The sequence below is a fragment of the Protopterus annectens genome, chromosome 6.part0 (genome assembly GCF_019279795.1).
Source record: "Protopterus annectens isolate FY-2018-M chromosome 6.part0, PAN1.0, whole genome shotgun sequence".
Lineage (NCBI taxonomy): Eukaryota > Metazoa > Chordata > Ceratodontiformes > Protopteridae > Protopterus > Protopterus annectens.
The window spans coordinates 1063794509-1063817008 of NC_056737.1; the positions used below are offsets into that span (position 1 = coordinate 1063794509).

At 37.8% G+C, this 22500-nt stretch overlaps 1 protein-coding gene across 1 annotated transcript in view; it reads left to right on the forward strand.

Moving 5' to 3' along the window:
* VIPAS39 (VPS33B interacting protein, apical-basolateral polarity regulator, spe-39 homolog) overlaps positions 1–22500 on the forward strand; it is a 1635849-nt gene that overhangs the window by 168695 nt on the left and 1444654 nt on the right. The window contains exons 2-3 of the mRNA XM_044074687.1: positions 14055–14198; positions 21127–21219. Coding sequence (XP_043930622.1) covers positions 21127–21219 — 93 coding nt within the window. The 5' untranslated portion in view covers positions 14055–14198. The remainder of the gene's footprint in view (positions 1–14054; positions 14199–21126; positions 21220–22500) is intronic.

Genomic DNA, 22500 nt, shown 5'->3' on the forward strand with positions numbered 1-22500 from the left:
CTCAACATACACCACACACACCGTCCCCCATAACACAAGCACACAAACCTAAACTACAGACAAGCAGGAGGGGCAAGTCCCCCCGCCCCCCCCCCCCACACACACACCCTACTTAAATATTCTAACTCCAAGGTCTCACTACATACACAAACACATGAAACACCACCACACACCTACATTCCCCTTGCGCACACACATCACAGTCCCAACACACACACACTAAACTATAACCAACACATTTAAACATAGATACTTGCCTGACCTTCCACCATACCGCAACACCAGAAGCGTGAATGTCAAACTCCCGATGATCATGATTTTGAAATTCGCGCTTCTGGTCTTTCGGTAATTAGGGGTTTTGGCTATATAGTCTCGAACGTTTGAAATTCGGTATTTCAAACTTTCGAGATTATGTAGTGATCCCAAATATATATATATATATATATATATATATATATATATATATATATATATGTGTGTATATATATATATATATATATATGTATACATATATTTATATATATATTGCCATCTATAAAGCACCATTAATGTACTGTATTAATGTTTATATGTGTATAAACAGAGTCTAAAACATCTAGTTAGAAACTCTAATCAGAAGAGTATTGTTACCCCACCACTGACCCTCTGGAAAAAATGCACTTTGCTATTAAGTCAAATTATACTATTACTGAACAATTAGAAGACATATATCATTTGTAGTTATTTAAAAGGGAAAAGTATGTGAAATACTTATAGTGTGGGGAAAGAGAGAAAAGGAACACTAGTAACGGAAAGGAATAGGAAGAAAGAGATAGAGAGATAGAAAGAGAGGGAACGTTATTTAAGTACTGTATGTAATTAGAAGAAGTAGATATAGAAAGGGAAAGAGAAATTTAATAATAAAGATGATTCACTTTACCTTACAGTATAGAGATTTTCCAGAGTCAAATATATTATGATTCATTAAACAAAGCATTTAAAATTGGAAGGAATTTATTCATTTGTCCTTTAGTTTCTTAGTTTTGTTTGCTCCTTCCTTCACAGACATCTATTTTTTGTTGCCTGTTTCTTCAAACTGTGGGATGACCATTCCATTTGTTCTGTGTCTTACAGTATTTTCTTCTTTTGGATAAATTCTACTGCTTCTTGTAGGGAATCAAAGATCTTCACTCCTTCTGGCAAGGTAATTTTTATTCTTGGAGGAAAATGAACTTGAGCTTTAATATTGGCTTTTTTCAAGGACTTAGAGGAACACACTCCTTTCTTTTGTATATGACTGTAGAGGTGTAGTCCTTGTCAAAACAAATAACTTTTTTTCACCCATCTTGATAGGGGAATTAGTCCAAGCTGACTTCAGCACTAAGTCCTTGTCTTGTGAGGAAATAAATCTAACTATTATAGACCTGGGGTTAGATGAACTCTGAGACGAAGCTGGATTTGCCAGGGACTGATGAGCCCTCTCATTTCCAAAAGATAGGGAATCAGGCAAGGGCGCCCGCAGGCAGGTGCAAGGGGGTGCACTTGCACCCCCCTGGATTTTCTTAATTTATCTGATGAATGATCATGTTGAAATAGAAAAATGTACTGGCAAAACCACACATTTTTCAATTTTCAACTTTTTTTTTCCCGTTAACCTGCATCATTTGGAAGTTCAGAGGAGATGCTGATATGCTATTGGAGGTTGTGGTCATATGATATTTGACGAGCAAGCCTTAATTCCTCCTCAAACTCTATCTCCCACCTTTCCGTCCATTGACAGTTAACATAGCCAAGAGTTATGCAGATTGCCAGTGGCAGAGTCAGAGTGAACGACAAGATTTGTTTTTGTCACCAGAATCAGAAAGAGCATTTGCCTCAGAAAAGATTAACAGATTACTCATGCGTGCAGCACGTAAGGTACGTTCTGTCATAAGAAAGAAGCTCCTACTGGTATTTTTTTTATATACACAGAAAGCATGAATATGTCAGCTAAGCTTCAAGCTTGGTGCCAAAATGTTAAAGTGGCACATTTGAGGCAATTGAGTAGTTTAATTTTCCCCTCTTTACTTAAAATATACTGAGGAAAAGTTCATCAGTGCAATACATATCTCATTTTCTAAAAGAAAAAAAAAAGCCAAAATCAGGGTCAGTCGAAACTTGGTTGGTCTTGAGTGGAATGGCTGCGACCAGTATTTGGTAACGGTTCACAATTTAGCTGTTTTTGTGACAAAAAGTTTATATTCCTTTAATGTAAAGCCCATAAACAAACTAGGTTGAATGAGTGAATTTAATTTATGTACGGTCTACGGTGTTAACTTTTGGTTGTATGAGATTCTCATTTCTTCTTGGTAGGTGTGATGGTGTTGCTCATGTCTCATACAGTGAGGTTTCTCAGTGCCTTTGGCTTCAAATGCTTTTAGACAAACCCCGGAGTCGGTCACTGAAACGTCGAAGTTTAACAGCGTTGTACCTGGGGGGGCTAGAAGGGATGGTCTGGGGAGTTATGAACAATAAGAAATGATGTTGCAATACAAATTATGAATGTGCAGTTACTTTGGTCTCTCCATGTTATCGAAAATCATTTGCGCTAGTTGTATAGTTGCTGTCTTTGTTCTGTTGTTAATCTGACATTTTTATTTAAACCTGGCTGCGGGGGTTGTGTTAATATTGTGTGATAAAATAGACCTATTATTACCCTTGTAAATTTCAAGTAGAGAATACATCTCTACATTTTGGGGGGAGTACCTCTGAGACTGTTGATCGGTAAATGGAAGAAATAGAACAGAAGAAGCGTAACGTAAATGATAGCCCGGATTTCGAATTAATAGCCTAAAGGGAAAAAGCATTAACAAACAAGCTTTACCTGCACATTGCAATTAAACCACTGTCACCTAAAGGATGCACATAGCCCCATGTCACTTCCCCTAGTGCTCATGTAATGATGGGGATTTATTCTGTGTGGGCTGTGGATTTAGGATGTGTAACAGGGAGTCTGTGAAAGGGGAGTGTGCAGCCTAGTGAGGTGTTTATTCTATGTGCATCTGGTAGGGGAGTCTGTAAATGGGGGTATGGTAGCCATACTCCCCTCAACCTACCCACAGAGCTCCAAAGGATGTCTGCATTCTACTGGTTTGGGTAGGAAAGCTGAAAAGCAGAAAACAAAACTGCTCTTAGGAAATGGTGATACAGGCATGTTTGAAAGTAGTGCATCCATTTGTAATGAATTGACTTCGGCTGCATAGTAAGAACAGGTGTAGTAGTAGGAGCAACAGGTCTTCTAAAAATAATCTACAGTCATATTTAGATACCTGTAACTCCATACAAATTGCAGGAAGAGTCATTACTGGGCACATTGCGGGTCCTGAGAAGAGCACTTTTGGCTGACATCAAAGATTGAAACAGTACTGATTTGATGAACTTTAATTGTACTTTGACTTAGGAATGGGGTACATTCCTGTCAAGGTATTAGAAACCCAATAGATTTGTTCTATCCACTTTCTAAGGAGGTGGGATTTATATCTGTGACTCATACCTCTCAACTCTGAAGATTTTCACAGAATGTCCAGATTTTTGCTTTACATTTTCGGTCTATTCTTTATAAATTTTTTTTTTTGATGAGCTAAGGATTAAAGTTAATAAATTACATGCATTTCAGTTTCAGACTTCATATCTTTCAGAAAATGCATTCTAACACAAAGTCTTTTATTCTAGCAACTTTCTAAATGTGTCCATAGTTTAGGGCCTTTGTCTCCAAATTATAACCGGTTTGTCCAGATTACTTGTGCTAAGAGATTGACGTGTGTGTGTGTGTGTGTGTGTGTGTGTGTGTGTGTGTGTGTGTGTGTGTGTGTGTGTGTGTGTTGAAGAGGAAGGTAGTATACGCCTCAGTTATCCAGGTTTTTGCAGAATGTCCAGATTTTTCACCCATATTCCACCTAAAAAGGATTTCAGTTGCTAAATAGTGACAGACATTTTGAGTTTTAGGTGTCATATCATTTAGAAAAATGCATACTAACACAAATACTGTTATTCTAACAATTTTAATCTGACTGTCCCTATTTATTTAGGCTTTGTCCAGATTTCTTGCACTAACAGGTTAAGGTGTGTGTGTGTGTGTGTGTGTGTGTGTGTGTGTGTGTGTGTGTGTGAGAGAGTGAGTGACATGACCTAGTTAGAGTTAGCAGGTGGAATTTATTTTCGACTACAATTTCAAGGAATTGTAAGCTTCAATGGAATAGAAGTTTACTACTACTCATGCTAGGTCTGCTTAAAATGTGCAACTGTTTTGTTTAGCAAATGGTATCTCTTGTGGTACAGAGTTTTAAAGCAGTGTTAGCAGCACAACAGGTAGCATGCTTGCGTCTTGATACAGAGGGCTGCAGCTTCAACTCCCACAGCATGTAAATTTGTATTTTAAGGGGTGGGTAGGGGAACTGCAATCCTTACTATGGCCTCCTTTGGATGAGACACTTAGTAACTTTGAAACTCTTTTTTCAGCTTGTCATCTATTCCCTATTGCAATATACCATCTTACCATTTATTTTAATGTAACATAGGCAATTTATTCTTCAAGGGCAACAGGCACTGAATTTGTAGATGAAACATTGACATACAATTTGTTTCATAGCAACAATCTCCATTAGTTTCAGATATTTTTAATGTGGAATTATTCATATGACTTCTGCAGAGATTGCGCATATTGACTGATATTGGTAGATTGTAATGACAGAAGTTTGAGTGATATTTTATGGTTGAAATGTTCCGAACTGGGCAGTTTGTCATTACTGGCTCATATGTTTTGTTTCACTGCTTAATGGAAAAATGTTCAAAACTATAAATTTAAAACACATTCTAACAAGTGGTGCTGTATTATACAAGGGCTATAATTCAATTATTACATATTATAATTAATACAATCAGGAAGGTGATCACAGTACTTTTGCATGTTCCTAAAAATGTGTGCAAGAGGGCCTTTGATTTGAAAACAGCGCAAAGGTAAACTTAACCCACCACAGCCCAGATGCATTCTCTTTGAATGTGGGTTTCAATGCTGTTTCAGTGAATGTGAGCTTCAAAGGCAGAGAAACTTTAATGGTAAATCTGTTTTCATTGTAAGACTGTTGCTTTGCTTAGCAAATGTTGGTGGTTGTGCTATAAAATTTGAAATAAATGTTGTAAATTAAATCCAAATATCTTTACTCGTAGAAGTAAAGTATAAAAAGTATGCATACTGAGAGTTTTGAACAGTGTTTATGGCAACTGGGAAGAAATAGCCAAGTAATGGGACACTGGAATGGCTGCGTGTGGGAGGGGGAGGGCTGCATGGTGTGGCTCTGGGTTTGCACCCCCTGCAAAAAAAATCCTGCGGGCTCCCTTGACAGAGCCAGGAGTTCCTTTATACCTTTCTGTCAAAAAAAACCCAAATAAACACCAAGTTCACACTGAGTTTAAAGTTGTTGTAACTTTGACAAAATCTATTTATGTACATTGTCAAGGCTGGAATGAGTAAATATTGTAAAAATATTTGGAAAGGACAGTTTGCCAAAATCTCTAAGGGAGGTAGCATACCCCTCAGCTGTCCACATTTTTGCAGACTGTCCAGATGTTTGCCCCATATTCCTCCTAAAAAGGATTGAAGTTGCTAAATAGTTTTAGACATCATATCCTTTAAAAAATACATACCAACACAAATCCTGTTATTCTAGCAATACCAACACAAATCCTGTTACTCATGAAAGCAATATTTATAATCTGTCCCTGTTTATTTTAGGCTTTGCCCAGATTTCTTGCACTAAGAAGTTGAGGTGTGGGTGTGTGTGTGATAGAGAGACACACACAGACAGACAGAGAGAGAGAAATGTCCTAGTTAGATCTAACAGGTGGAATTTATTTTAAAATGCATTTTCAAGGAATTGTGAGCTTCAAGGGAAGCAAAGGTTACTGCTGCTCATGCTAGGTCTGCTTAAAATGTGCAACTGTTTTGTTTAGCAAATGGTATCATTGTGGTGTAGAATTCTAAAGCAGTGTTAGCACAGCAGGTAGCATACTTGCATCTTGATGCAAAGGGCTGAAGGTTCTATTCCTACAGCATGTACATTTGCATTTTAAGGGGGTATGGTACTACAGTTCTTAGTATGTCCTCCTTTGGATGAGACACCCAATAACTATGAACCTGTTTTTCAGCTTGCCACCCATTCCCTATTGTAGTATACCAGCTTACCATTTCTTTTAATGTAACATAGACAATTTATTCTTCAAGGGCAACAGGCAATGAATTTGTAAATGAAACACTGAAATATAAAGTTGTTTTCTAGCAACAATCTCTTCATTGGTTTAATGTGGAATTATTCAGATGACTTTCTGCATATTGACTGATATTGGTTGATTGTATGACAGAAGTTTGAGTGGCCTTTTATGGTTGAAATGTTCTGAATTGGGCAGGTTGTCATTATTGGTTCATATGATTTGTTTCATTGCTTAAAGGAAGAATGTTGAGAACTATAAATTTAACACACACTAAAAAGTGGTGCTGTATTATACAAGGGATATAATTCAGTTATTATATAGTATAATTAATACAATCAGGAAGGTGAATCAAAGAACTTTTGCATGGTTCTAAAAATGTGCGCAAGGAGCTTGATTTGAAAACAGCCCAAAGGTAAACTTACCTCGGCACTGGCCAGATGCATTTTCTTTGAATGTGAGTTTCAATGCGGTTTCAGTGAATGTGGGTTTCAAAGGTAAAGTTTTAATGCTAAGTCTGTTTTCATTGTAAGACTATTGCTTTGTTTAGGTTTAGTAAATGCCTATCAGTGTTTGTGCTATAAAATTTGAAATAAAAGTTGTAAATGAAATCCAAATATCTGTAATCATTGTAGAAGTAAAGGATAAAACTATGCACATTGAGAGATTTGAACAGTGTCTATGACAAAAGGGGAGAAATATCCAAGTAACAGGACACTGGAATGGCTGCGTGGGTGATGGGGGCAGGGCTCTATTGTTGTGTGGGTGTGGCTGTGTTGCTGCGTGGGCGGGGTTCTGGGTTGTGTGGGCGGGGCTCTGGGTTTGCACCCCCCCCTGCAAAAAATCCTGCTGGCTCCCTTGGATTCAGGCATGTTTAGTGCTGATGAAAACTACTTATTGAGGGAGATGAATCATGTTAGCACCCTCTTCTTTCTCAGGAATTCCATATATTCTTATGTTATTCCTCCTTGATCTATTTTCAAGGTCTTCCGTTTTCTCAATCAGCCTGATGTTTTGTTTCAGAAGAAATTCATTGTGATGTTCATTTTCTGTCACTGTAATGTCCAGGTCAGTTACTGTTTCCTCTAAGGCAAGAATCTGTTCAGATTGTTTTTTTTACTATTCCATTTAGAAGTTCCAGTTGTTTACTGCATTCTTGTTTGATAATATCCGTTTTGTTTTCATATTTGTCCATTTTTAGTGGCAGTTCTTGGATGTTTGTTATTATAAGATGTAGTTCTTTCTTCACTGCATTCTCCTGGTGTAGGAGTTGCTCATGTTGAGATCTCCAGTAGAAAACTTCTTGACAGGAATAGTTAAAAAAATTATCTTGACTATGTATTAATTTTTTAGAAAATAATAGAGAGTCTATGCTAATCTATCTTTTAGTATACTTTTAATTAGATTTTTCTAAAAATTAAAGCATATTTCCTGTCAAAGTATTAAAATTTCAACAGAGCTATGGATTTCTGCTGCTGTCAGACTGGCATCTTGGCCATGCCCCTGAGTTGTACCTTTCTGACTGAACAGTGGTCTCAACAGCTTGGCTAATTTTGAATTTTTTTCATTCCCCGCCTGTCATTTTATAATGCCTTAATTTGCAAAGTAATTAAAGCCGAGGTTAAGGCATTTAGTGCTGAGTCAGATTATGTCATGTAAAGTGTGAAAATACAAGAAGATGATTTTAATGTGTTTACAGAGAATATGATTTTAGTACTTGAAGATTTAATAACCAGAGAGGTAAAATATTTTGGTAAGTGAGATTTGTGAGACCATATAATATCCCAGGACTTAAAATTGTGAAGACGTAAGTGGAAGTAGTAAGGGAAAAGAACAGACTAATGGCTCATTTTGTCACAGATGATCTGACATAAGAAGAGGGTTGATATTTTAGTTACTACAGTTAGGAAAAACAAAATTCATAGGTCCATAAGTATATTCCAGGCTAACAACCACTGGGGCCTTTATAATCCTAGCTCAGCATCCCAACTGTATCCCATAAGGTTTATGTGCCTTAGAAGTTATTTTAAGGGGTGTACATAAGCTAGGGCAAAGTTTATAAGCTGTCTCTGTCTATTAGAGACATAGGTGATAGACCCAGGAAGCATTTCTGATTTTTCATCCACTCTTAATTCTGAATGTTTACTTGTACCATTACTGTTACATGATTATTACAGACTTCTGTTTCCTAGTTTTATCAACTTATGTAATTAGCAGTACTTAATAACAAAAAGTAGTTTTTTCTACCTATACTTGGGGTTGGGAGGGTGGCCTAATGGTTAAGGTGTTTGCCTTACAAACACAAGGTGCAGGGTTTGAGTCTCACAAGGGATAATTGGCTAGGCTTAAAATGACTCGCAAGAGCTGTTAACCTAGTACGAACCTATGAACCTACTAGTTTCGCACACATTGGATCATCAAACACCATTTCACAATCTTATTTTTATGTAGTATCCTTTTCTGAGTTTGTTTCCTCATCACTTCTCGTCGTACTGTACATATTGTATGTACTGTACAGATTTAGCTGCAAATTTAGTTTCCTTAAACTGTGCAATAGCTTTCAGTGTCTACTGTTTTATCTCTGTATAATGTACTCAACATTGCGACTGATAAAGAAACTACTTTGTAATTGTTTGGTACTTACTGTATATATTCTAAACCTTTACATCTTTTATTATGCCTGCCTTGATGGGGAAGAGTAACCTACTCTGTTCTGCTTGTAAATTCACAACCTGTTGCTGTGTCAGATTTCTTGTTAACCCTGGAGGAATGATAGTTTGAAAATTATGTTATTAAAATATTTTATTTAAACACGAATGGAATTGGTGGAGGAGGAATAGAATTTGTTGACCCTGAGGTGTAGACATGTAATAGACTTGGGAATAAAAATTTTGACTGTGGATGTTCAATCTTATTGTACAGTACAGGAGTTTGAAGCGAGATGAGTGAGTTAGCAGCAGTTGTAAAGCTGGCATTGCAGGAAGTGTCAAGGTTATTTAGAATTGACTGGGATGGGTAAATTGGTGAAGGCACAGTAGTATTTGCTAGAGAGTTTAGTAAGTGTTACATGAGAATGACTGCTGGGGGGAAAAGCTATGGAATCATTTAAAGTTGGGTCACAAAGTGCGTGCACTGGCAATTGAGGTACAAGGAAAATGGGGGATTAGGGGTGAACTGATAAGGTGTACAGGCAACCAGATACATCTAGAGAGTAAAAAGCTAGTCTGGGTGAAAGAATAAAATAGTGTTTAAGAGAATGATCATATTATAATTTGGGGCAACTGAATCTGCTTAAGAGTAAACAGAGAAATTCCATAATCAAGTTCACGGATAATATAAACTTAACTGAATCTCTATTTGGTGTATGCTTTATAAGGGATAGTCATGTCACCTTAATGCTGAGGGGAGTTTGGGATTTCAGGTTAAAACACTGTTGGCTAACAGCAGTCATGTCACTTTGTCGTTTAAAGTGAATGTATGTGTGTGTGTGTGTGTGTGTGTGTGTGTGTGTGTGTGTGTGTGTGTGTGTATGGATGGATGGATTAAATAATAAATATCAGAGATGATAGCATAAGGTTTTATTGGCATAGACTATGATATATTAGTGGGAAATACCATTAACAAGTTAGGAAAGTGGAAAGTAATCTGAGCACAGCTTTCAACTGTCCAGATTTTCGCAAAATGCCCAGATTTTTACCTTATATTTTTTGTCTGGTTTCTTATAAAATTGTGATTTTCTGGCATATCATTGAGGACTGATGTCAGACAATAATGGCAGACACTTGAGTTTCGGATTTCATATTCCCCCAGAAAATTCATGCTAATGCACAACCTGTTAGTCTATCTACTTTCTAACTTTGTAAAAGCAATATTTAAAAATTGCCCCTATTTTTGGGCCTTTGGCCCCCCATTATTTGTGGCTCTGTCCAGATTTCTTGTTCTAAGAGGTTGAGAGGTGTGATATCCGAGTCATGGGGCTATATTCCATTATGTCATGGAAAAATCAAGAATGCAGGTTGAAAAAATGAACAAACTACAGGAATGTTTTAAGAATGAAGTACTTAAACTTATGACAAGTGTTTTGATAAAAACACAAAAAGAAAAGAGAAGAGAATATAGCTAGTGTGTAAAAAAAAAAAAAAAAAAAAAAAAAAAAAAAAAAAAACAGTAACTGGAGCTAAAGAAAAGGCATGAAGGAGGTGGAAGGAGGAATTGAATAATTGAATGAGATACAGTGCAAAGAATTTTGAAGAAAAGTATAAAGAGATGATGGAGAGATGAAATGTAATACTGTATCCATTCTCACAAAGGCAGAAGAAGATAGTATGCCTCACCCGGAGAGTGTTGAAGTGCAGTGGGGGATAGCAGTGGGCAGATGTTAGAATTCAGAGAGAGATGGCATAGAATGAATTATTACCTGTAAGAGAAGTTAGCACAATGGAGCCAGGTGGGTTGACACTCAGGGTTCTGAAGTACTTGGTGAAAGTGTTGGCACAATTTTTGTAATTTTCATAGGTAGTTGGCAATAACTGATCTGAGTACTATATAGGTTCATAGGTAATTACTAGGCTAATTAGTTTTCATAGGTAGTTGGCAATAACTCACCTGAGGACTAGATAGCTTGTCAGTGATTAATAGACTAATGATCTTAGGAAACCTTTTTAAGTCTAGCCATGCATCTAAAGGTGAGAATCAAACCTTGTGCTTGTGAGGTGAGCACCCTAACCATTATGTCAGACCCCAACTCCAGACAGTGATTGTAGTGTTTCTTTAAAAGGGGTGGAGTAAAATCTCATAATGAAAATTGTAAACCTATTTATTTGATGGTGGTTTTAGGAAAAGTTTTGATAAAAATGTTTAGAAGACTGTTTGCTGTTTAGGCAGTGGCCTCCAACGAAAAAATTGGAGTGGGTTCATGGTAAACTTAGGCTGCTAATAACAGTCCACTTTTTTGACTAGGTTGCTACAAAACTTGCATCAGGTATTTCAGTGGATATGGTTTACATAGATTTCAGTAAGACCTTGGATTCACCACCATGCAGGTGATTATTAAAAAAAACTTCAGGGGTTAGGTTCGGGCTTAAAATGAAGAGATTGGATTGTGGCATGGACAGAAGGGTAGAGCACCACAAATTATGATTCACTAGTTGTTCTCCAAAATAAGTTTTAGGTTTTGTGCCATGCAGCAGTCTGTATTTTAGATCGTGTATTTTTAATGTTAATGCTTTAGCTATGTTTAGTAAATATTGAAGTCAGTCTGTGTTCAGATAACACAAAGATTCAGCTGTAGAAGATGGTGAAGGTGGGCTAAAAAAGGCTGAGATAATATGAATAGTTGGATAGAAACACAGCAATGGATACTTAATATAAACATATGTAAAGCACTGCTTGATAGCCACAGTATTGGTAGTGTGCATTGCAAGATGATTTGAAGGGAGTTATCAGCAGAGATTTCTGCTGAACTAAGTATGTTTATCATACATTTCTGCAGGAGGTAAACAGCTGGGATGTTGATTCAGAGGATTTGGTTAAGGAAGTCATGGTTTCACTGTTGTAAAACATTGCTGAGGTTTCATTTTGGACCGGGGCCACTTCATTCAAGCATATAGTACCTTTTTGTATACATTCAGTTAACGCTCATAACTCCTTATGGTGTCCAGACCTTTCCTGGGTTTGACTTTTTAACTAAGTGACTTACCAGCTTATAATAGGCAGTATTAGAAAGAGCAAGGATTTAGTAATAAAATGACACCATGATTATTAATCTAGGGTGTTCCAGAGTAGAAAACCCATGATTATCTTATGCCTTTAAGATGACTTTCAGGAAATGCTCTGGAGTGCAAGGATGTGTGTGTAAGCATTAAGCAGTGCAACATTCCACACCACAGAGATGTTAATGAGTTAAGGCAGAAGAGATCAGGCTGTTGAAAGCTGCTCTGTGGAAATTAACTCACCTATTTAGAGGTGATCTCTGATTGACTTACAAAGCCATGTCTGACCCAGCTCTATTAGAAATGCTACATCTAAAGAAATCCCAATCCCCTCCGCACCACACACTCCAGAGACCTCTTCTTCATTACCACAATCAACAGAACAAGCTGGAGGACAGGTTCATAACCCAGAGACTGCCCATTCTATGGTATAGACTCCGCATACATGTCGGAGCACCTCACTGGCCCTCTTCAAGAGAAATCTTGATGAGTGGATGGGGAATGGAAAATTCACCCCATGGATGACTCCAGTGGCTCTACTTGATAGAGGCACTGGGAACTAAGGTCTTGTGGCATGATGCCAAGGTAATCCAATAGCTAGTCTTGTAAAGGCTCCAGGGCCATTAGCCTAGTACGCACCTATGAACCTATATATATATATATATATATATATATATATATATGTAATGTATACACATGTAGAACTTTTCAGAGAAGTCTGATGGCACATGGAGTCCAGTTCCAGAATGGGGTAGAGAAAGAATCTACTGAGACCTTCAAAAGGCCATGGCATGAAATGAATATGGAAGATAGAATAAAAGAATAATTTATTAAATGTTTCTTGACAGAGTAGATAAATTAACAAACATTGGTTAGATTAGAAATGTCTACAACATCCTGCTGCAGTATTTTGTTGAATATTTTTTTCAGGTTGGGTTGCATGGTGGGACATTATGACTAGAAGTGTGGAAGTAAAGCTGCTGTATAAAACACATACATTACCGGCTGCATTATACTTGTGTATTGTTTTTAAAAGATATCAGTTGGCTTGTGGCTTCTAAATTCTAGGTTAAGTACATGTGCAGTTTGAAAACTGTAAATCTTTTGCCTATATGCTGCCCCATGCTATGGAATAGACTTCTCATAGATGTCAGACAGAGCACCTCACTAGCCCTCTTCAAGAGAAATCTTGATGAGTGGATGGAAAATAGAAAATACACCCTGGGGATCACTCCAGTGGCTCTATTCGGCATAGGCACTGTGAATTAAGATCGGGTGGCACGATGCCAGGGTAATCCTATGGGCTAGGCTTGTAAAGACTCCAGGGCCATTAGCCTACTACACACCTGTGAACCTATGAAGCTGTATACAAAAGAATAACAATTGCAACTAAGCTGATAGCATGGTAATAGAATTCCATCTGGGATGTTGGGTAGCTGTATTTATTTACTGATCTGGGCAGTGGGAAGGTTAGATGAATAGTTGACAGCTTGGCATTGAAGAGGTGGACAAGACATTAGATATTTACTGTAGCACTCTGCCATATTTTTGCATGTCCACAGTTACAGAAGTTCTGTACAGTGGTAGTGACTCCTTGGGTGGGAGTATACACTTTCTAGTACCTCATCAACATCTCTGATGGGAGGGATGATGAGGGAAGACTGAACACAGCAAAAAAAAAATATTTATCTCCTAAAATACCTCCTGTTACAGTAACAAAATTTAGCCTTTTACATCAGTTCTGTATGCCACAGATATGAAAAGGCAATATGGGTTATTTTCCAAGCTCCAATACCAAATAACCACAATTAGTGTGACCATAAACTAGAACAATAGGGAAAAAATCCACTAATAAAAGCCAGTGATTCTGCAGACTGTTTACACTGTGATGTAAGCTAACTGTGAATACAAAAGGGATTTAAGGTATCCTAAGTCCTCTAACACTGAGTGTAAAGCCTGAATGCCTGTGTTTCCCGTGTTCTTGTGTTGCATTCCCACTGAAATTAATGGCATAATCTAGTATAAGGGGCTGTCTGGCTCCACACTGCTTACAGTCTTTACTGCTGTGTAGAGTCGTATCTGCTAACTGTAACATCATTGATCAATCATTTTTGATTTTAGACCAATGTCACTGATAACTTCTACAAGGATGAAGGTTCAGGAAGATCTACCCGGTGAGCAGGAAGTAATGGATGCATAAACAATCAGTAAAAATAAAGGAGCGAGGCTGCTGGATTGTGACTCGAGAAAACCACACTGGTGAAGGTACATTTGTAAAGTGTTGTGCTAAACATGAGTATGACTTTCTTCTTGAAAATTGACTATTCCATTTATCTTATACATCTAAGCTGTTAGAAACTGTACTCATGAGAATAATTGTCAACTTTGTGTTTAAAAATCATTTTTTCATCTCCCTTCATGATAATCAACCAAGTTTAGAGAGTGAGCCTCTGGGTCCAGTTGCCCAAGCTAATACACAGAGAAGTGATTTATTCTTTTATTCTTATTTATTTTGTTTGTTTGTTAAACAGGGTTGTTGTTGTTGTTTTTCGGCTCTTTCCCGGTAAGGGGTCGCCACAGCGGAACTCCGGTCCACTAATGATTGGCAGTAGATTTTTACGAAACTCCGAGGTGCCAGCTCGATGCCCAACCTTCAACGAAGGCACGCCCATTTACGCACGTATGTCTTTCGAATGCTACCCAACCGCGGGGAGGACATGCAGACTCCACACAGAAGGCCCTCCCAAGCCAAGAATCGAACGGGAGAACCTCTTGCTGTGAGGTAACGCTGCCGCCGTACCACCGCAGCATACTTGTTAATTAGAGTAAAAACCCTAATCATTTCCGTAAGGTAGACAAAGCATCATAAAATAAACGGAGGATGTCACACATTCTCAGAAGGCAGGGTGTCAACAAAATTGTTTCCAGCACAAGTCATAGCCTTTGATGTAGACCTGAGAGCCTTAGTCTCCTGTTGAAATGTGCAGTTGCATATAAGACTGACAAAGAGGACAAGGGTATGGTAGTGCATTTGAAACTGAACCACAAGTGTAAGAGTACACTAGTGCATGGGAGACCGAACCATCGTTGCAAGAGCACACTAGTGCATGGGAGACCAAACCATAGGTTTGAGTACACTAATGCATGGGAGACCGAACCACAGGTGTTAAGAGTACACTAGTTAATTTCAGACTGAACTGTATGTGTAAGAGTACACTAGTGCATGGGAGACTGAACTGTAGGTGTAGGAGTACACTAGTGCATGTGAGACCAAACTGTAGATGATAACAGTACACTAGTGCATGGGAGATCGAACCATAGGTGTAAGAGTACACTAGTTCATTTCAGACTGAACTGTAGGTGTAAGAGTACACTACTGCATGTGAGACTGAGCCATAGGTGTAAGAGTGCACTTGTGCATGGGAGACTGAACCATAGGTGTAAGAGTACAATAGTGCATGGGAGACTGAACCATAGGTGTGAGTACACTAGTGCATGGGAGACTGAACCATAGGTGTGAGTACACTAGTGCATGGGAGACTGAACCATAGGTGTAAGAGTACACTAGTGCATGGGAGACTGAACCATAGGTGTGAGTACACTAGTACATGTGAGACTGAATCGTAGGTATAAGAGTACACCAGTGCATGTGAGACTAAATTTTAGGGGTAAGAGTACACTAGTGCATGTGAGACCAAACTGTAGATGTAAGAGTACACTAGTGCATGGGAGACCGAACCATAGGTGTAACCTTACACTAGTGCATGGTAGACCGAACCATAGGTATAAGAGTAGACTAGTTCATTTCAGACTGAACCATAGGCGTAAGAGTACACTAGTGCATGTGAGGCAGAACAGTAGGTGTAAGAGTACACTAGTGCATATGAGACCGAACCATATGTGTAAGAGTACACTAGTTCATTTCAGACTGAACTGTAGGTGTAAGAGTACACTAGTGCATGTGAGGCAGAACCATAGGTGTAAGAGTACACTAGTGCAAGTGAGACCTAACCATATGTGTAAGAGTTCACTAGTGCATGTGAGACCGAACCATAGGTGTAAAAATTCACTAGTGCATTTGAAACCGAACCATAGGTGTAAGAATTCACTAGTGCAGGTGTGGCCGAACCATAGGTGTAAGGATACACTAGTGCATGTGACACTGAATCATAAGTATAAGAGTACACTAATCTTGGTGAAGTGAGACAGAAATATTTAATAAACATAGGTGTAAAGATGTGCTATTACATGTGAGAGTAAAGCTTGGGTGGAAAGGTATGGCAGTGCACATGAGACTGGTGCATGGTGTAACAGTATGCTAGCACACAGTAGACAGATTCCTGAGTATTGAGTATGCTAATTTATATGAGACTGAAGCATGCTGCGCTGTTATGAGTGTATTTTGAGAGTGAATCCTGGTGTAATGATATGTTAGTGCACATGAGATTAAAAAATAGAAGGGCATGCTAGTACATTAAACTGATACAGTGTTAAGGGAATGCTAGTGCATGTGAGGCTGAAGCCAGTGAATACGGGTATAGTAAAACATATGAGACTGAAGCATGTATTAATACATTTGAGACTGCACGGTGTGAAGGGTATCCGCGGTGATGGTGCTGCGGTAGCATTGTCTCCTCACAGTAAGACGCTGACCGGTTCGACTCTCGGCTAGAGCGTTTTCTGCGTGGAGACCTGCGTGAATGGGCGTACCTTCGTTGAAGGTTGTGCGTTAGGGCTGGCAACTCAGCACGTAAAAATCAACTGCCAATCATTAGCGGACTGGAGTTCCACTGTGGCGACCCCTAACCGGGAAAAGCCGAAAGACACAACAACAGTGTAAAGGGTATGCTAAGGCATGGGGATTGAAGCCGCAGTATCAGAGTGCAGTAGTACACTTGAGAGTTAAACATGGTATAAGTGTATATTATTACATGTGGGACTGATGTACAGTGTTAAGGGAATGCTAGTGCATGAGAGACTGAAACCATTGTAATACACTAGCGTGAAAGCATAGTATAAGTGTATATTATTACATGTGGGACTGATGTACAGTGTTAAGGGAATGCTAGTGCATGAGAAACTGAAATCATTGTAATACACTATCATGAAGCATAGTATAAGTGTATATTATTACATGTGGGACTGATGTACAGTATTTAAGGGAATCCTAGTGCATGAGAGACTGAAACCATTGTAATACACTAGCGTGAAGCATAGTATAACTGTATATTATTACATGTGGGACTGATGTACAGTATTAAGGAAATGCTAGTGCATGAGAGACTGAAACCATTGTAATTCACTAGCATGAAGCATAGTATAAGTGTATATTCATGCATGGGAGTCTGCAGGGTGTTAAGAAATGGTAGTGCACATGACACTGAAGCTACTTTGTAAGGGTGCATTAATACAGATTAGAGTGGGGCATGGTTCTATGCATTTATTTTTAAATGTGCGACTGATGAACACTGTTAGTGGAATGCTATTCCATGTGACAGTAATGACGCAGTATTAATACACAAGAGTTTGAAGAATATCATGCATGTTCGTTCACAGTGGTAGGTTCATAGGTGTTTACTATGCTAATGACCACAAGGGCCTTTTTATGCCTAGCCATGCATCCCAAGTCTCTGACAAGTTTTGATACCCTTGATAAGTGTAAGCATGGGCCTGGGAGATGAACCATTTACAAGTTACCTGTGTCCATTAGATAAGTTCACCTGTGCTAGAATTCCTTTGAAGCTATAATATAAGGGTGTATTTATGCAGCAGAGTGAAGCATAGTATAAGCATATATTAGGACGTGAGACTGCTCAAGTGCAAGGGAAATGTAACTGCATGTAATGCTTAAGCTACTGTATAAGAGCACATTAATACGAGAATGAGGTATGCTTCTAAGTGTACATTAGTACAGGTGGGATTGAGGGACTGATTTGCATTGTTAATGGAATTCTAGCGCTCATAAGCTTAATGCCACAGCTTATGGGTGTATTAATACACGAGGGTGAGGTGGGGTGTAAGCATATGAGGAGATGTGAGACTTATGCACAGTGTTAAGGGAATGCTAGTGCTTGTGGGCTTAAATATATTTAGAAGCACTGGCAAAGAAAATAAGGGACTCATAAATAATTGGTATGGTGTTCAAGAAAAGCTTTATTTGCAGATTACATTATTTTGTACCTGATGGAACCAGAAAAGGCCATCTCAGTGTTCTGGAATATTCTGAGGCAGTTCAGTTTTTTTCAGGATATAAAATTAATGAAGATGAAATAAAGGCTGTAACAATAAACTATATACCCACATATGAACTGGTTCAGCAATACTCATATTTATGGAGACATGATAAAATGAAGTATGTAGGTGTGTGGAATAAAAAGGATTCCATTATGGTAGCTAAGGATATATGGGAAGAGACTAAACAAAAGATAATATAAAAAGTGGGAGACTGGAAGCTATTGTTATTGATATGGATATCAAGTTACAAGCAGTAAAAATGTTTTCACTCACTTTAGTTTTATACACGGTTCAGGCATATGTTTATCAATCAGAGGAGAAGCTGTGGATAGTAATTAAAGAGTAGTTGAATGATTTTATTGGGGGGGGGGGCAAGAGTCAAGTGGGATAAGTTCATCCTCCCAGTAAAACAAGGTTTAGGATTGCCTGATTTGAAGGGATGTCTTAGAGCTACACAGTCAAGGCTATCATAACAAGCAGAAGGTTATAATTCAGAGTGGAAAGGGATGATGATGAAGCAGGGGGGTAATTCAAGAAATAAGGAAAGAAAGGGATTTTGGATGCAGATCTTTAAAGAGAAAAATAACAGTCATATAGATTATTCATAAATTAGCAGAAAGTATATTAAGAACTAAGTGAACATGGGAATGGAGAAAGGAGATTCTGCTGATAGGGATGACTACAGTTAGGGATACAGACAATAGGCAAGAGGAGGCTGGAATTTATTGGAGAAAACCGGTAAAGAACCAATGTATAGGGAGCAAATAACTAGAGAAGGAAAGGTAATAGAATGGGAAGAGGCCAAGAAGACATCTGGATTGCAGGATAGTAATTGCCTTCTCTATTACTGATTGATATCAGAGTGTAGACAAAGAGAAAAGGATAGGGGAAATATAAATGAAAGACCTGCATTGGTCGAATCTAGATCAGAAGTGGCAGTTAAAAAAAGGGATAATTAGTAAGGTATAAAATATTACATGATAACTGGAATCAACCAGAAGAGGTCAGAAACGGTTGGGAAGAGACAGTAGATATGCAGTTCACAAAGAGCATATGTATGGCTCCCAAATATGTAAATAAGTCTAGACGATTTAGGATTTTGGCCTGGTGTTTGCATAGATAGTTTTATACCACAAACAGACTCTATAGAATGTTTCCTCGGGTAGATGGCAAATGTAGGAGGCATGATGGGGAAGAAAGAGATAACTAGGAACATACATTCTGGGAGTGTAATGAGTTGGCAGACTTTAAAAATTCCCCTACAGAATTCTCTGTCAGGAATAGTGGGCGAGCAAGTGAGTGTAACTAAGGAAATTATTTTTTTTTGAGCTGGGATGCAGGATATGAACTGCATAAACATAGTAAGGCCTTGTTAAGTTTAATTCTGGTGGCTGCCAAAAAAGCACTTAGTAGAAAATGGAAATCAACATCTAAAACAGAAACCAGAATCTAAACCAACTATAATTGAAGTGGTGAAATATTGTAACAGACATAAAAGAACAGAAAGTGGGATGTTTAGAAAAGGGTAGGAGTAAATTACATAGAAAGAATGGAAACTGTGGCAACAGTACATGCAATAGAATTTTTTGGAGGAGGTATGAGGTTTAAGAGAAGGCAGGAATTGAATAATTTATGTAATGCTGCCTATAGGTTATATGATATATTATAATCAATATGAGTTATAATGTTTGTAAATGGGAACTTGTTAACATGGTTTGGCTACTTTAATATAAATGGAAGTCTGCCAGCATCACAAGTGATAATTCAGCAAATGTGTTTAAAAAAGCCAATATATAAGGGTGAATTAATACACACAAGAGTGCAGATTGGTGTAAACATATGTAGTAGTAGTACACATTGCTAAGGGACTGTCATGAGACTGAAGTCATTGTAAAGGGTGTATTAATACACCAGAGATAAGCCTAGCATATGAATATGTTAGAGCATATGAGATTGCACAGTGTTAAGGAAATGGTAGTGCATGTGAGGCGGGAGCTGCTGAATAAGAGTGCTTTAATACACGAGTGAAAGATGCTATAAGATATATTTGTACATATAAGACTTATGCATTGTTAAGGGAATGCTGGCACATGTGGGACTGAAGCAATTGCATAAGGGTGTATTGATATAAAGCATGGTCTAATGGCATTGCATTAGGGAAATGTTAGTGTATATGACACAGAAGCTACTGTAGAAGGATGTATTAATGCACATGAGACTCGTGCATGCTTCTGAGTGTGTATTCTGACATGTGGGACTGTTGTACAGTGTATACCTGTGGGCTGGTATATGCATGTGGGCTGGTACATGCATGTAAGGCTAAAGTATAATGTACAGGTATGGCAATGCACATGAAGCTGAAGCATAACATTAGTACACTTCTGTACTGCAAGGGGGTCTAGAGTCTCCTGACAATCCCCTTCCAAGTTGGAGCATACATGTAAAGACTTTGGTTTTAGGTAATAGTAATAATAAACATGCAGATGTTATTTAAAAACATGTCAAACATTTGTGTAGGCTGTTTAGACAAGTTTTGCTTATTAAAACTCATTTAGAATATGCATACTTAAATAAAGTTATGCTGCTGTATTCTGTATGCAGTCTTTGTGCAGTTGAAGTGGAGTTCATAAATGTACATCTCTTAACATTTCTTTTAACATGTTTTTTCTGCATTCCACCCATATACTTTGGAATGCCTCAAAAATCTGTCTGTTATTTACATATAGGTTCCAGGGTAGCTTGTCAGTCACTGCTAATTATAGTTGATAAATGTTGGTTGTGCTTTATGAATTATTTTGTAATGATACGCATTTTGATTTCTTTTTCTTTTTTCTTTCACCATTGAAGTTTCATGTCCCATGTGACTCCATAATGTATATTCGGGGATCTGGTCCTGTAAATATTAGCAACCAAAGAAGTAACAAAAAGTGTAATTTAATTTTATTTTCTATGTCTGCAGATGAACAGAACAAAGGGTGATGAAGAGGAGTACTGGCACAGCACCAAATATAAGGGCTTCGCCTTTGACGATGATGATGATGACTTTTCACGGGTATTAAAATAGAAGTTGTTGTACTTTGATGATTTCAGTTCTCTTGTTTGCAGATACTATGCCATAATGCATTAGAGCAAAGGGACCTGAAGGCTTTAAAGTGTGTTCCTTAACAGTAGCAGCGTCCAGGCCAATTATGTCTGTTAGTAGTTCTTTTGTTAAACCGACCAGAAAATGAATCTGTTTTACTTTTTCAATAAGTTTTGTCATTCAAAAAATAGTGCTTTGACAGAAGGTGAGTTTGCTTATTATTTTTGTTTTAAATGTATCCCAATTTATATATATATATATATATATATATATATATATATATATATATATATATATATTTACAGCGGATATAAAAAGTGTACACACCCCTGTTAAAATGACAGATTTTTGTGATATAAAAAAATGAGACCACAATAAATTAAATAATTTCAAAACTTTTTCCACCTTTAATGTGACCTATAAGTTGAACAATTCAATTCAAAAACAAACAAATCTGTTAGGGGGAAAATATAAAAAATAAAAAACATACAATAAGCTGGTTACGTAAGTGTGCACGCACTTAAACTAATACTTTGTTGAAGCACCTTTTGATTTAATTACAGCATGATCATTTGTAATTATCCAATCACCAATGGGTTCAGGGGATGGAGCTGTTATATAAATGGTTGTATTATATACAGTTTGTGTGTATTTACTGAAGAAGGTGTTTTGCAGAAACTGGTCTGGAATTGTTGGATGCTGTGCCTTGTGTTTTTGTCTTGTGCTTATGCACCTTTGAGTTTTGCTAATTAAATATTTTATGTACCACTGTGGAGTGCTGGCTGTTCTTAAGTGGTTACTTACCCAGGGTAGATTTTCTTTGTTCCGCTGGTTTGATGAAGTGTGATTTCGATATTTTTGCATTTCGACGAACTGAGATTTGATGATGTGGTATTTTGAGAGTCAGGTAGATCCATATATATATATATATATATATATATATATATATATATATCAATGGCTAACCAAGTTCGCCGATGACTGCAAACTGGGAGCCATAACTGACTCTCTGGCTGACACGGACATCCTTCAAAAAGGCCTTACTGCGACAGACACCTGGTGTCAAAGTCATGGCCTCAAGCTAAATGTCCAAAAATGTATAGTCATCCCATTTGGGAAAAACAAAACACCCACGAATTACCACATACGCGGCAGCCCCCTTAATACTGAAGAGGTAATGAAGAGATCTGGGGACCCAGGTAGAAAGTAATCTCTCCTTTGACAATCATATTTTCAAAGTAGTTAGGAAAT